Source organism: Leuciscus leuciscus (genome assembly GCF_965113295.1).
Source record: "Leuciscus leuciscus genome assembly, chromosome: 6".
NCBI classification, from domain to species: Eukaryota; Metazoa; Chordata; class Actinopteri; order Cypriniformes; family Leuciscidae; genus Leuciscus; species Leuciscus leuciscus.
This window is the reverse complement of record NC_138730.1, coordinates 19,045,065-19,061,616: the sequence shown is the minus strand read 5'-3', so window position 1 is coordinate 19,061,616 and position 16,552 is coordinate 19,045,065. Positions and strand designations below refer to the sequence as shown.

At 38.5% G+C, this 16,552-nt stretch overlaps 1 protein-coding gene across 2 annotated transcripts in view; it reads right to left on the bottom strand.

The window, feature by feature from the left end:
• The window catches only part of pde4bb (phosphodiesterase 4B, cAMP-specific b), a 61,348-nt gene extending 45,159 nt beyond the window's left edge, over positions 1–16,189 (bottom strand). Inside the window, exons 1-2 of one of the 2 annotated variants that reach the window (XM_082173786.1) lie at positions 16,133–16,189; positions 7,129–7,349 (exon numbers count right to left, since the gene is read on the bottom strand). In XM_082173786.1, the coding sequence (XP_082029912.1) occupies positions 7,129–7,349; positions 16,133–16,174 (263 nt within the window). In that variant the 5' untranslated portion in view covers positions 16,175–16,189. Of the gene's footprint in view, positions 1–5,732; positions 5,954–7,128; positions 7,350–16,132 lie in introns of those variants that run through there. The other variant, XM_082173787.1, reaches the window with a different exon arrangement.
• Positions 16,190–16,552: the final 363 nt, after the last annotated feature.

Below are 16,552 nucleotides of genomic sequence, written 5' to 3'. Positions count from 1 at the left end.
TTCCTGCACAAATGTGATCAGTTTAGTATGTTCTGAAACCGCTCCATTGACAAACGTGCGATATCGCGACGGATATATGCAGAGTTGACAGAAAAATTTTACACATGCCGCAGCAGGTGAATACAACAAAGAACTAGCGCCTCGCCTCACCCAGGTTGGGTACCGGACCTGTTTGAAACACTCATGCATCTAGCTGGCAGAGTGCCAAAATGGCGCCGGCGCCTTCAGCACCGTCCTGATGCTGGCTACTGTATACAGGCCACCATACAGACTTTATCAAATAATTTGCTGATTTTCTATCAGAGTTAATACTGGCTGCAGATAAAGTCCTAATTGTTGGTGATTTTAATATACAGTTAGTTAACGAAAAAGATGCATTGAGATTGGCATTTAAAGACATTCTGAACTCTATTGGAGTTAGACAACACGTCAGGACCAACTCATTGTCGTAATCATACTCTAGATCTAATATTATCACATGGAATCAATGTTGATGCTGTGGAAATTCTGCAGAAGAGTGATGACATCTCAGATCATTATCTAGTCTTGTGTATACTTAATTTAGCCAAGGCTGCAAAGCCGACTCCGTGTTACAAATATGTTAGACCAATCACTTCTGCCACTAAAGATTGCTTTATTAATAATATTCCTGATCAGTTTAATCTCCTCAGCATCCCAGATAGCTTAGAAGAACTCGATATTGCGACAGAAACTTTAGACACAGTTGCTCCTTTGAGCTTAAAGAAGATTAAACAATCCAATACCGTGGTACAATGAGCACACTCAGGCCCTCAGGAGAGCAGCCAGAAAAATGGAGCGCAACTGGAAGAAAACAAAACTAGAGTTTTTTCGCATTTCATGGAAAGAGAGCACGATTGCATACATAAAGACCTTAAAAGCTGCTAGATCAGCTTATTTTTCAACCCAATTTGAAGAAAATAAACAAAACCCTAGGTATTTATTTGAAACAGTGGCTAAATCAATGAAAAAATAAAGCTTCAACCTAGACGTTTCCAAGCAGCACAGCAGTAATGACTTTATGAACTTCTTTACTTACAAGATTGATAATATCAATCTTAGAAAATTATAAATATGTAACCGTCTACTACATTTGATACTATTGACCACAACATTATTTTAAATAGACTCGAAAATTATGTTGGCATTAGTGGAATTGCATTAGCATGGTTTAAATCATACTTATCTGACCGTTATCAGTTTGTAGCAGTAAATGAAGAGATGTCTTATCGATCACAAGTTCAGTATGGAGTACCACAAGGCTCAGTACTAGGACCATTGCTGTTTACTCTGTACAAGCTATCCTTGGGAGATATCATTAGGAAGCATGGCATTAGTTTTCACTGTTATGCTGATGATACTCAGCTCTATATTTCTTCACGCCCTGACGAAACTTACCAATTCACAAAATTAACGGAATGCATAGCTGATATAAAAAACTGGATGACTACTAATTTCCTACTACTTAAAGGGATAGTTCACTTTGAAATTCATTTTTGGTATGTTTTAGCTTACCTCAAGGGCATCCAAGATGTAGGTGTCTTTTTTTCCGCAGTAGTTTCAATTTTGATATTTTTAGGTCAAACCGTTCTTGTCTGTCAGTCATATAATGCAGGTCTATGGTCACGGTCTCAAAACACAAGCACTGAGTCCAAATTAAAACAATTCCCCGTCGTCCAAATTAAACAATTCCCCATCGTAAGTACACATTGATGGCCTAAGACACGAAACGAGCGGTTTGTGTGAGAAAACGAACAGTATTTATATAGTTTTTACCTCTTATACGCAGACATGTCCGAGTGATCTGATCTGACGTGTACGCAGACTGGTGCATAGATATATACACACTAGAGGTCGCCTTGTCTACGGCAGTTCATTGGAACGAATGTCTTTAAGGCGACATCTAGTGTATATATCTAAAAAAGACACCTACATCTTGGATGCCCTTGAGGTAAGCTAAAACATACCAAAAATTTATTTCAAAGTGAACTATCCCTTTAATTCTGAAAAAATAGAGATTCTAATTATTGGACAAAAAACGTCCTCACGTAATAACCTAGAATACTGTCTAACACTTGATGGCTGCTCTGTCAAGTCTTCGTCGTCGGTTAGTAACCTGGGTGTGCTCTTTTGATACCAACCTTTCATTTGAAAGTCACGTTTCTAGTATCTGTAAAACCGCATTTTTCCATCTTAAAAATATATCTAAATTACGTCATATTTTCTCAATGACAAATGCAGAACAGTTAGTTCATGCGTTCATGACATCAAGGCTAGATTATTGTAATGCTATTATGGGTGATTGCCCTACACGCTTAATAAACAAACTACAGCTGGTCCAAAACGCAGCAGCTCGAGTTCTTACCAGAACCAGGATGTATGACCATATTAGCCCGGTTCTGTCAACACTGCAAACCTGTCCACCACCGTTTCAATGGCAGTGCCAAACAGTCCCGAGGGCGAGACAGGAGCATCAAAGAGGACAGCTTCATCTGACTCCTTGATCCCTGACAAATTAAGCCAATTGCTGATCTTATAGAATGGCATGGCATTATATAGATCAGTGCTTAAGACTCGTTTGAAAACAATTCATTTCATTGACTCAGAGTCGACTCTTACTTTTGAAAGACAATAACTTTATATACGGTGCACTTTCAGATTTAAAACTTTGCAGGATGTTTTCATTCACTTAGAGCTGTTATACACTACATGAAAGGTCATTTTCAAAAATCCATAATTAAAAAAATCCCTTTAAATTAAAAGTTGAATATTTTTTAAGCCTATTAAATGTTACAATTTATGACTTTTAATTATACTGTAATGTTGATTGGCTATAATTACTCATTTCATCCCCAGGAAATTAAGAAAAAATCCATTTAACAGAGACATCAGTAGCAGTATTGGTATTGATTATACTGGCCTTCATGCATAGTATTTAGCATTAAACATATTTAAAATAGACTGTCTTTATGCTTTATCTATATTAATTTGGAGATTCACTAGTTAATTTATTTTAATCGATTGACAGTACTAATATATTTATATATATATATATATATATATATATATATATATATATATATATATATAGATGGAGCTCACAGTGAGTATTTAACCATTCTGTAGTCTCAATGAGTGTTGAAAACTAGATAAGTCAGTAATTATAATAAATATTGTACATGATAGTAAATTTTTTTCATATCTGAAGTTTTTAAATACCTTAAAAACAATTCTTTGGTACCTTGGAATGTTTTTAGTGATTTATCATTAAGATCACTGCTTATAGTTATTATTACAATATCTACTAACCAACTGTCTGTTTTGGGTTGACATAATGAACAGAAACAATGCAAATCAATTATAAAAGAAAGGATATTGAGACGGAATCTCAGCTGACAGAAAAATAGGTCACAGAGCGACATGGTTAAAAGGAACTGGGAGAAACGACATTGGGCATTATGCCAGAAGGTTGCGAAGGGTGTCTGACGGCAGACTCAGAATGATATAAAAAGCCATCAAGGGTTGATAGAAGAGCCTAGAAACTATCACCACCTCTTACGTGTATGTGTGTGTGGTAACAGGCAGCTATTGCAAGAGTCTAGTTACTGCTGAAAGTGCAGAATCATCATAAGTGGCATCTGGAGGGCAGAAACTCTGTAGGGAATATGAGGACCCAACAGTTTTTAGTTTTTTTTTCACAAATTCATTTTTTACTTTTTCTAAAAATGTGAAAAGTGCTTGCCCATAAAAAACTCACCACTGTGCTAGAGTGTTGTTGGTGATAGCTTAAGTGTTTTGTGTAGTAGCTAGGATGTTGCTAGGGTGATCTGGGTGATTGATTGTCCAAGTTAAAGTGCCAGGAAACATTTCATAAATGCTAAAAAAAATTATACTTTTTTAACAAGAATGCAATCCTTAAAGGAATAGTTCACCCAAAAATGAAAATAAGCCCATGATTTACTCACCCTGAAGTCATCCTAGGAGTATATGACATTCTTCTTTCAGACGAATACAATCGGAGTTATATAAAAAAAAGTCCTGGCTCTTCTCTGAATTTGACACAAAAAAATTGCCTGTAGGTGTGGGTGAATGTGTGTTTGAGTCCTGTGATGGACAGGACATCCATCCAGGTTGTCCGCTGCCTGTGGCCAGCATCCCTGCAACCCACAGGTTAAGGTGGAATGGATGGATGGATGCAATCTATTCCTGTGATGGAAAGGCTGAATTTTCAGAGTCATTACTCCAGTCTTCAGTGTCACATGATCCTTCAGAAGTCATTCTAATATGCTGGTTTGCTGCTCAAGAAATATTTCTTATTAATATAAATGTTGAAAACAGTTGTGCTGCTTAATATTTTTGTGAAAACCATGATATTTTTTTTTTTTCAGGATTCTTTGCTGAATAGAAAGTTCAAAAGAACAGCATCTATTTGAAATAGAACACGTAACTTAAAGGCACACTATGCAAGATTTGTACCTTAATATAACAGCTTCAAAATCATTTATGGTAAACAAACTCGTAGTAGGGCGAATCATCCCGATAGCAAAGCAGGGGGGGACGCCGCTGGCAAAACCAGCAATGCAGGTTTAAGAGGTGGCGCCCCAACAAATTTCGCGAGAATCACAACTTGCTTTACGGCACGACGTCACATACATCAACAACATATGAAGCAGCCTCTATGGAAGACTGTTACTGACCTCAAACTTTTGAACAGCAGTATGCACACATACATGCATACAATATACACAGTATTCATGTAAATATAGCAATTAACTTAATTTTTTTAATTTATTAAACTTAATAAAGACCTCTTAATTATTGTCAATTGGGGCAAGCAGGGTGGGGCCAAGAGCCGTGGGAACGGAGCGAGGCCGGTCTCGAGTTTCTCATGGAGGAGCTTCGGAAGGATAAAAGGAGGAGTGACGGCAGTGAAGGACCAGGCCTGGATTATATATGTTGTGCTTTATTATGTCATATGCAGCAGCCGTCCATGAGGGGCTGCTGCTTTACTTTCGTTGTTTGTTTATTTTATGAGATTAAAGTTTTGTTGAATGTTCGCCAGTTCCCGCCTCCTTCTTTCCTGAGCTTTAACTTTGCTACATCAAAGGTTTTTTAATTTTTTTTATTAAACCATTGTTATAGATTTGATCACATTATTTGCAATGCTCCATGAGATGGGTGTTTTCATATACTATTTTATATACTTTTTTGCTTCAGATCATAGCTAATGATGTATTGACTTTGATTCAGATGTAATGATGTGATTCCCTTCTGAGCTTGTTGGTTTGGTTTATTGCTTAGATCTCTGTAAACAACGCCTACAGAGAAATACTTCTGTAACCACAGCTTCAGGAAAATCAGACGGTCACTGTTTCACTATTCCGATCCTTAGAAATTGCTTAGATACCTCCCTCAGTGACGGTCGATAGATTTGTTTTAACCCATTTTACAGCTCACTGGGTGAAAATCCAATTCCATAGAAAAGTAATACCAGCACATCAATAAACCACACAATTTGAGGTTTCATTCATGTCCAAAGGCACAAATGCTGCACTTAAATATGAAACAAATTTCCCTAGATTAAAGAGTATAATAATCATCCATCCTGGTGGCAAATATATTCAAGAAGAGCTTTTGATTTCAATAAAAGCTCACAGTAAGACTCAATTAAAGCAAGGATACAGCAAGACAAAGCTGCAAACACTGAGTCTTACCAGGTATGAGACACAGCCACTGTGAAGCGTCTGCGTTGGCGGATAGTTTTATTCACCACCAGCTTTCTGAACATGCCTGGGGAGTTCTGAGGTGAGTCTCTTGCACCAGCTGTGTGCTCTTTCACATCAGACTGACAGCCTGTGTCCAAACTGATCTCCATCCTCTGACTGACAGGGCTAATGTCAGAATCTTGTTTTAGATCCATGAGGAAGTGTCATACACAGAGATTTGTGAAAACACTAAGCCTTAAATCCAGCGGTTTGGCTGTAGAAGTGTGTGTTGAGGTGCTATGTAGGCCGGACTCTGTTTACATTCAGTCTCTGTCACAATCTGCTTCAATCCAACCCTTTTCCCTTTATCCTCCCCTCTTGCCTACTTGTCAGGCCTCTACCCAGAACGCCCTCCCCTCCCAAGAGTCGCCTTTCTGGAACATTCTTGGAACTTCTACATGTGCAGCCTACTTGGCCCAGTTTAGATGGAGTATGAACTTGATCCAGACAGACAGGTGCGGATGGAGAGGCGGAGTTCGGTGAGACATTTGTTAATGTTAATACCAGGTTTAAACAGCAATGTTTCAAAGCTGACAATTTTTGATCGTATCACCCAAAACAGATGGTAAAACCAGGTGTAAATGGGGTCTGCGTGAAATGGTTTATTTTATTTTATTTTATAGGATTACTTAAGGGGTTAATTGATAACATATATTATGTATATTCCACAAAAATATATAGCATATATCACGCATAGCATGACAACTGTGATTTGAATGCCGTGTCAAGACAAAATTCTATAAAAAGAAACATTCAGCATTTGACATCCTTATAGAATTCAATAACAGAATAGGCTATTCTATATTAAGGAGAGCATTCTATGAAGTTCTAAACATACACTACTATACACAAAAAAAAAGTTGAGCTAACTTAAAAAGTTGCCTTATTTGTTTAAGTCAGCTCAACTTTTTTTTTTACAGTTATATATTATATATATATATACACACACACACACTACCAGTCAAGTTTAGAATAATTAACATTATTAAATAAAAAAAGAAATGCCGGTTTCTCTGGTAGTGGGCGGAACTAATGCGCAATCTGCAATCTCATTGGCTGGCGCTCCTCTATTACCGTCCCGTTTTGATTTTAGCAAATCAGTTCAACCGAACACTGACAACGTGATTAATATTCATGAACCCAGCAGCTCATCAATCCTTAGTGCATTGTACATTGTTATTAGTAGTAGAATTAGTAGTAGTATTTTGTAAATGGCAAAGTACAATAAAATGCAAATTAAAATACAAAGCACTTAAAAGTTAAACTTTGTGTCATCTTGAAATATTTATGTGCAGACGCAATTTTCTTATGTTGTATTTGTCATTGCATTCAAAATTGAGCTTACCTATCAGGGGGAACTGGTGTGATATCTATACGTGGTGGAGTAATGAAGCCCAGTGACGTGGGTCTGGAAACGTGATCTTCTTGAGGACTGCGGGCCCTCTCTGTCTGTCTCCATGACAGCGGCGGCAACACAAGGGTTCCTGAGTGCCGTCGGGGGCCTCGCCAGAGATCCACGCCCAATGTAGCGCCTGAAGATGTAGATCCCGAGAGGTCCTTGCTGTCCTAACATAATAAGAATAGAGCAGAAATGTATCCACTATTCAAGAAACACCTACACACAGTAGGATAATCCAATAAATCGATGAACTAATTAATACATAAATTAACAAATGAAAGAATATTTGCAAAGAATATGGACTGTTTACAAAATCCTGTAGTGTGTTCATGCACACACTCCACTACACTTCAATTTTATGAAACACATCATTATGGGAACTTACAAAAAATTACTTTTTCAGTCAGCTTGGCACATAAATGATGTTCTTCTCTTGGTTTGTTTAGGTTGGGTTTAGGTTAGGTTTCTTTGGGTGATCTGCGGCGCTCTAGGGAGTGAGCCTCTCAATTGCGCTACATGACTGATATATAGAGCCCTTTTCTGTTTCTACTACTCCAGAATGTTGACTCTATCTCCTGACAGTTCTTTATAGATACAGCGTGTTTAATGTCTGGCTCCCTCACAGTGATTGCATATCACTGTCAGTGTAGCCTCTGGACAACATCCTCTTTTAACAGCCTATAGCAGGACACTGAATATATCACCACAAAATATGTTTATAGTTCAATTAGATTTGCCAGGAAGAGAGGAGTGTTACCAGGAATTCCTCGAGGACAGCCTGTAGATTGGGAGCATACAACAGGGATAACTGATGAGAATCCAGAAATTGAGAAGGGAGAGAGAGAGAGAAAACAGCTACGGCTTCTGTTTGACTGCTTGAGTATCAACAGAAGTTTAAGGCTATAACTCTGGGAAATCTATTAAACACGTTGATGGACAGCTGTATGCAATTGCAGGAATTGGGTGGATCTCATGAATCCTAAAGCAATGCTATAGTATGATCATATGCATTTTAATGTTTTTATACAACAACAAATAGGGACTAACTGAATATACAGTACAATGTTGTCATTTGACATCTATATTGTCAGGGTTATGTTACTTTAAGTTTGGTTGTCATTTCATTCTTGTGTTGTTTCTGTTTCTTGTATTTCCTTTCAGTTTAGTTCTTGGTTAAACCTTGCCTTAGTTACGAATTAGTTTCACCCGTGTCTAGTTTAGTTGCCTTTGTTTGTCCCCCGTATATAGCTCTGTGTTTATGTAACCTCTGGTCAGTTGCCATCATTGTTTTGCGTATGGTTTTGCTTATTTATTATTCCTGCTTATTTATTCTCCAACGACCTCCTTCGTGTTTGATTTGTTCAATAAAGATTATAGAAAGAGTATTATTCTTCGTGCGTCTTTGATTACCACAGCAACTATGACAGAAGACAAGTAAACACAAATAAGAATAACATGGACTGCTTAGTGAAAAAGGGCCGTACACTGGAGGAGTACCTGGAGGAATTTCTTGAGCTGTATCACGAGGCGTGCTGGGATGATGAGGCCTTCTGCAGTGGGATGGATGACATTTTAGGCAAAATGCTGCTGTTGAAGAAGGGTCACAGCCCCATAATTGACTTCATTGTTAACACCTTGTGGGTGTGCGGATCCTCCTTGACCGTGGGAGTCATCAAAGAAGACAACATCAGCTCTGACTCCCCAGAACCAGTACCACCTCCAGCAGCCATCTCTCTGCCCGCTCCACACAGGATAACTCATCATCTCAGCCCGGAGTGTACCACAGTGGCAGAATAAACTTCCGCCACAAACCAGACAATGGACACGGCCACGGAACCAGAGCCCAAGCCCACCAGGGACCCTGCGCTAGAGCCCCCTCCAGCCACGGAGCCAGAGCCAGCCATTATGTCCGCCCCGGAGCCTGAGCCATCTTGAGGCTAGAGCTTGCTGCCAGGCTCGTCTTGGAGTCAGTGCTGACAGAGCAGTCCACCCCAGAGCCAGAAGAGGAGCGCTGGCTTTTTGATTTGTGGACCACAGAGCCAGTCCCAAGCCCTGAACTCTCTCCTCCTCAGTCTGTCTCTGTGAATTACCTGGATGTTCCCACCCGTTATTCTTCCCACCCGATTGTTCACATTCTCTCACTGGCTCCATGTACTTGCCTGGACTCGGCTGCTTCGCTGGTACCACTCAGCTCCTCTGCTCTGCTCTCGCCGCTGGTTTCCTCCAGCTCCGCCTCGGCTTCTTCACCACCAGCTCAGCCTTGTGAAGTGGATTCCCTCCAGGCCCATGATGCCACCTTGGCCTGTCAGCTCGTTGGCTCCACCTTGGCTCTACTCTCCCTCGGCTCCACTGTCATCCCTTGGGCTCCACCTTGGTCCTTCGTCATCCTGGATCTGCCACAGACTTACAGGCCTCTGGCTGCGCCTCAGCCCTCCACCCCTTCGATTCCTACAGGCTCCCCCTTCCCTCCGCCTCCTCCTTTTTCCTCGCTCTCCCTCCATTTTCACCCCAGTCTTTCAGGACCCCGTCTCTACCTCTACCTGGACTCCCAGTCCTGCTGTGTCACCCAGGACAGTCGTCCCCTTTGGGGACCCTTTGTGACAGGGCTTCATTCGTTCACCTGCTGATGTTGCATAACAATGCACAGCTGCTGACCTTGGTGAAACACATTTGTACCTATCCCTATTGACAATTTTTTGTACAAAAGCATTGTTACTGACAATTTTACTATACAAAAATATTTTCCAGGACAAATAATCATTCTTCTGCACACTTAGGTATTTTTTTCTCACTTTCTCTGACTGGAAATGACAGGTTTTCCAGTATGCATGAGAACCCCATTTCATTTCTGCAATGCAAAAATAAATGAATAATATATCAAATTCCAATGACTGCCATGTGAAAAAAGTATATATTACTGAAATTGTTATTTATATATATAATAACATTTGGTTTGCACTTTTTGAGATTCACGAATTTCAATTATATAGTAAAATTCCATCAAATTGAATTGAATAATCCTTACATATTATTCATATTATGAATTAAGAATTTTAAATGAGCAAAAGTATATTTGTCATGGATTCACCAAGCTCCACATTCACTCCAAAACGTTCATCTACCGAATACTAATCACCTGCACCTGTTTCCTATCTGCACCTCATCAGCCACTGCATTTAATCACACACCTCAGGTGCATTAATTGCCTAGTCTCAATACAGACTAAGGACTTTCTACCAAAGAAATATTTACCTGGGATACCTACCTCCAGCGATCCTAATCTCCATTGTTCCTCGTGATCCCCTTGTCTCTTCTGAGGATCTCTGCTCCTTCGTCTGGCCCCATCGTCACGCTTCCTCGTCACCTCGACTTTACTTACCTGCAGCAAATGAGGTGTGTACGTTCCAAGATTAAGCCGTCACAATCTGTCACTATCCCTGCAAAAATAAAGGGCTGGTTAATTCATTGTTTATTATTACAACTTGCCTATTGCCATATTTACTCACCTGTTTGTTTATGCTCCTCTGCATCAATAAACTGTTAAACTGCATATGTGCTTCTCTTGTCTGAGTATACTACCTGTTACAATATTACAGTAATGTAAATGATCAATAAGAATATGGTAATGATTTACATGAACTGTCATCTAAATAATGCCACCAAGCCAAATATGTAATGGTCTTAAAATAGAAATAGAAATATATATATATATATATATATATATATATATATATATTATTATTATTATTATTATTTTCTTTTTTCTTTTTTTCTTGAGCAATATTATACTGTAAAGTTAAAGCTGCAGTCTGTAGTTTTTCCTCTTTGTCACCATCTCTGTTCGAAATCTGCAATTGCAGTTTTTTGCGGAATTATCAACTTTACGTGGGTTGTGCCTCGGCACGGCAATTGCGGCTGTCAGTCACCGCGCCGGTGTGGATACTGTCATTCGGAATCACAGATTCTTCTTTTTGGAAGTATGACCAACAAAGAATTTTCACCGGAAAATGTCATCTGAACAAGTAACATCCACTTTTGTTCTGACCAACTAAGGGAAAAAAAGCATTGCAGTAAATCGCGTTGATTGAATCTAACGATCGCTTAATATCACGTAAAACCGTGCAAATTATGCTTTCTCAAATTGTTAATGTTAAAAACATCAGCACAGCATGGGCTACATTTAATGCCCTTTCGATATTTATCCTTGTTTTCACATGGGCCCGGTTGCAGTCTCTTTTTTTTTTTGTAGCCACTCCGAAGTCTTTTGCATTATACAACAAGTGAATCTCCAGTTGTCACTGGTGATTGTCGTTTGAACCTTTCTGGATCCGCCACCAAATTGATACGTTTAATTATATCAAGTGCTGTGAGAAAAGGCTATAAATCTCCACCTCCAACATCCTCACATACAATATAGCCTACTAGCCGAGACACCTCCTTTATGTGTGCAGATGTGACGTAATGACGCAAAGATATGCTCGAATTTCACGCAGAAATCCACCAATACCACTGGAATTAAAAACATTATTACAAGCTTACCCGTTTTGAATCGAGCTAAGGCAAGCAGATAGTGTTGAACACTGACTGGTTACTTGCTCAAATTTATTTTGGATAATTTTTAACCCAAAAAGGTTACAGACTGCAGCTTTAAGCATTAAAAAATACACAAACATTGGAAGGCCATGGAAAAAATGTCTCATATAAATGAGAGGGCCCAATTAATGGAGGGGAAATTAATTGAAAGGAAAGGGGACTCCCATGAGAAGTGTATGAAGTATCATCTAATAATCATGTCACGCTTTACAGATGTTACAAACAGTGGAGCCAATGCAATACGAGTGATGCCGCCTCAGTTCAGACAGCATTAAAGCCCTGAAGGCTTCCACGCTCTGGAGTGAATGAGAGCAACATTGAGGACGAGAGAGAAAATGAGAAATTTCCATTGGTTAAATTGAGAGGAACATGGTGAAGGGTAACACTGCCCATAGGCATTGATCTAATAAATAAGTAAACAAATACATAAAAGAAAAATAGAGATATACATGAACACTATGTCCAGAGACCGGACGATCGCTGGGAGGATCAGTTACCTTGGCAACCACTCTGACTCCTTTAATAATGAGTTTGATTGAGGGTTAAGCAACAAGGCTTGTCAGTAAACACGCACAGCCCGTGTTTCAAGAGGGGAGGATAGAGTCTTGGGTTTGGATACAACTGGAGAAAACCAATGCTTGGCTTCCTTTGGGCTTCACAAAATCCACTTCAAGTATTTAAAGTGGAAAAAATGTGGCTGCCCATTAAGAGTGGAATAATGGTGTTACTTTATGCCCTGCAGTTTGGGGAAACAGTAAATGCACAAATCAATAAATCCCTTAGAGACAGAACAGACTCTCTTCTGTAGCTTAGAGAAACAGATGGGCAGCATGTCCTCTTCCTGCGGTCATGTGAGAGTCACAGCGCACACCCTTCTGCCTCACATTCACAGAACTGTAAAACCAGACTACTAATGGTTCAATATGTGTCAAGTGAAAAATTGACAAATAATTGTGTGCTCTTTGAAATACAGATTTCGTAAGTAGCTCATATTATTATTATTATTATTATTAGTGGTTCATTTCAATCAAAAAAGGGAAACTGAGCTATATCTCGTAATATGTTAACACACTTAAAATGATTTCTCATCGTACATTGGACTTCTGTTCTATTTTTGCATATTTAAAATGTCAATAACATTGATTGGACAAATACAGCTCGCGGCAGACATGTGACCTGTTTGTCCAGCTGTGAAAATGTCCACTGATGCAGTTAAAGGAACCGTATGTAAGAAATGTATTTCAATTAATCATAAAATGGCCCTGATATGTCACTAGACATTAAGAAATCATGTTCATTTCAAATACTTATATCACTGACAACAGTAGTCCGGCCAGGATATTGTCATTTAAAAGTGAAGTTGCAGCCCTCAACTGATGTTGATGTTGTCATCTTGTGTTTTGGCCTGATGCTCCTCCCTCCACCTATCTACTAATCACGAAGTCAGTAGTGTTTCGGCATCCGGGTTGCCAGCTCTGCTCTAGTTATCACAGCTGCAGCTACAAACGTGTCGGATAAAAAATGGCAGCCTATCTGGCAACCTCGAGTCAGGGGGGAGGGGGAGGAGATACACCGCTCTACAGTAATTTGAAAGTGATTGCAGTACCAGTTTTGGCCACAATCTTACATACGGTTCCTTTAACAAATAATACGGTGAAATAATATTTAGATCCCTGTTTATTGTACACTGTAAAAATGTCCCGTTAAATTAATAACTTTATATTTCATTAAGTGATATCATTTTAATGTTAATAATTTCATAACTGATTAACTTTGCACTGTTATTGAACTGAACTGAATCAACACTGAACTAAAATGAGCTGAATAATGACACTTGTCTTCGGTAAAACTGCTTTACAGCTGAAATTGAATTTGTTTCATGATGAATTTTGCAACATTAACACTTTTGTTTTCCTATTGTATAAAGCCCTATACAAATAAATGTGAGTTGACTTGACTTATATACTCTATACTTCAATAAGCTCAACTGGAACTTCCCAAATTAGCTTTTTTCCTTATTGTACTGATAACCACCATCATAATACAGGCGGTACATTAGAAAGCCTCATGGTTGCCCTGGAACGATTGTATAAAGTCCTATAAACGCAGTATGAATAGTGTGTATGTTTAAAAAAATGTTTGGAGTCTTTCTACATCTGAGTGGCAGAAAAGCTCAGCCTCCACTCTAATCAGATGCACTTGTTCTAGAGAAGGATTTCAATGAAGATGTGGATGTTAATCATAGGCAGGAGAGGTGAGGGTCAAGCTTTCATTGAGTGGTAGCAAAAAAAGGTGAGAATAGCCTTTTCCGACAATCAATATCAGCCTCATTACTTCCCTTTATTGTGCACATACTTGCAAACAAGTGAAGGTAATGTTCCTCTATATACAGTAACCTAATCCAGAACTTTGTGGATGTTCATGAATTCTCCATCTCCAAAAGGCTTTGCTGACAGCTACCTCGAATGAACAATGTTAATACTGAGTACAACTTTTTTTAAAGGTCATGTATGCCATTTCTGTGTGATTAATGCTACACCAGATGCAGAATAAATAACCGTTTACCCAAACACTTTCAGTGCTGCTTCCACCAAACCTACAGTCACATCAATCATTTTTCAGACAAACCGGTTGTTCTGTTTCAAAGACATGCCATGGGTTGAGCCAGAAGCTCTAGGTTATTTAAATAAACAGAGCAATGTCTTGAAAGCATCACTGAGTGACAGTTTTAACATTCTGAGAAATCAATGCAGTTTCCTCTGCATAATAAAGTCAACATGAAATCACTTTTGACCAAATTTACTCGAAAAATGTATTGGGTCCTATTGTGAACAATTTATTATTGCACATTTTTCTTTGCAATCTCCCAAAATCACTCAAGTCCTCCACTCCAACATGAATAACTGTCATAGAGACCCATGTTCTTTTAAACGTTTTGCTAATGTTCCCTTTAATTAATGAAAATTAAATTTCTGAATGTTTTCTTGGTTATGAGAGCATTAAGGTAAAATTCCATTTAATCATTTTGCAAACATTATGGGAACATTACTTATGAATGTTCTCTGAACATTCTGAAACAAGTAGTAACGTTTAAAAAATGCTAGACGACCATCCAACTAAAACGTTTAAAGTCCCCCTGTGGTGAAAATCAAGTTGTTAATGTTGTTTATATGCCGATGTGGTGTTTTTAATATGGTTTAAGACAAACAATGTGCAAATTCATAAGTCAGCACCATGGCTGAGTATTTTCCCCTTAAAACTACAGTGAAAAAACACTGTGTGAAATCGCTGGTGTTTCTGACGTCACATACCTTGTAACCAATCACGTCAACATGTGACCATCAACGAGTGGTTCTCTGAGCTGGTGGGTGAGTGGAGGCGGGGCTAATTTGCATATTCATAGACCCGCGTATACTAAATGAGGCAAGCTACAATCAAGCTATTTTAAGGCATGAATAATTTTTTTCAAGGAAAAAACGCTTAAATATGTCATTTTGGTGATCAAAGATGAGTTTTACGAGATAAAATTATTGACTACAGGGGGACTTTAAAAAAACGTTCCATGAACGATGTATAAATAATGTTTTTGTGCTAATGTTTTAAGAAAATTATTAAAGACCAGATGAACAAACATTCTATTAACGTTACTGGGAGCACTTTTCCTAATCTAATCAATTCCTGAAGGACAAAAGAAAAAAATTCCGCCGACATTTTGGAAGTAAAATGGGTAGTGAATGCAGTTTCTTTGTCTCTACGATGACTTAGCCTAACCCTAAATGTAGATGAAATACTAAGGGGAAGAAACACTTCTCCTTTAAACAGAGTGTAAATAATATAATTTACGTAAATTAGAATTAAAAGACTGTAATACGTTAAGCCTAACCAACAGAGTTCAGGTAATTAAAAACATGAATAACACAAATGACTGCTTTTTTTCATCTCTGATCTGTCCTTTCTCTGTTAAGGTTTTATGGTGCCTGCCATCTCTTTCCATGTCCCTCATAAATAGCTAGCTATTAATAATATGTGTATGCGTGTGTGGGTGTGTGTGTGTGTACTTAATTGGTTGTTTATGTTCTTGTGGTCATGCTTGCCTAGAGCTTGTTGATTGTTTTAGTTCTTTCTCTTGAAATCGAAGAGCATAACATATTATTGCACAGAAAACCTGGCTGTATCTCTTCATGTAACATACAGTACTGTACCTGTATAAGTTAACAAAGGGCAAGAACCAACAAGTGATTTTGCTAAACGTCTAAATAGCATTGGCCTCTGTGTGTGTTGGAGTGAAGAAGACAGAAAAAGCACTGCGTAGCATTATCTTCTATTCATGTTTAAGCGCAACAGTAAAATGTCTCACATCAATAGGTGTCACTGCCAAAACACTCCGGCTCTTCCTCATGTTCTCAGCCGACAGCTACAGCTCAGAAGGTTCTTTTGTCTCCTGGGACTCTCCGCCGGCATACAAATGGACTTCTGCTGTGAACTGTAGCCAGAAGAAAAAAAATCATTAGCATAATTCTTCATCAAACCCTCCACTAAGCCAATTTACCAAATTAAAAGTCACTATTGTCTCAGTTTTGCTATATATTTCTTGTGTTAAATAACATGAAACTGCAAGACAATAAAAACCAAATAAACATCAGATTATAAACATAAGGGCGTACTATCTCACAAGAATAGTTCTAAAATATGATACTGTATTTCACATTGACTTAATAAATAAATAAAATAGAAAATAGCACACAATTTCATTGTACATTGTAGGTTTGTTTAGATT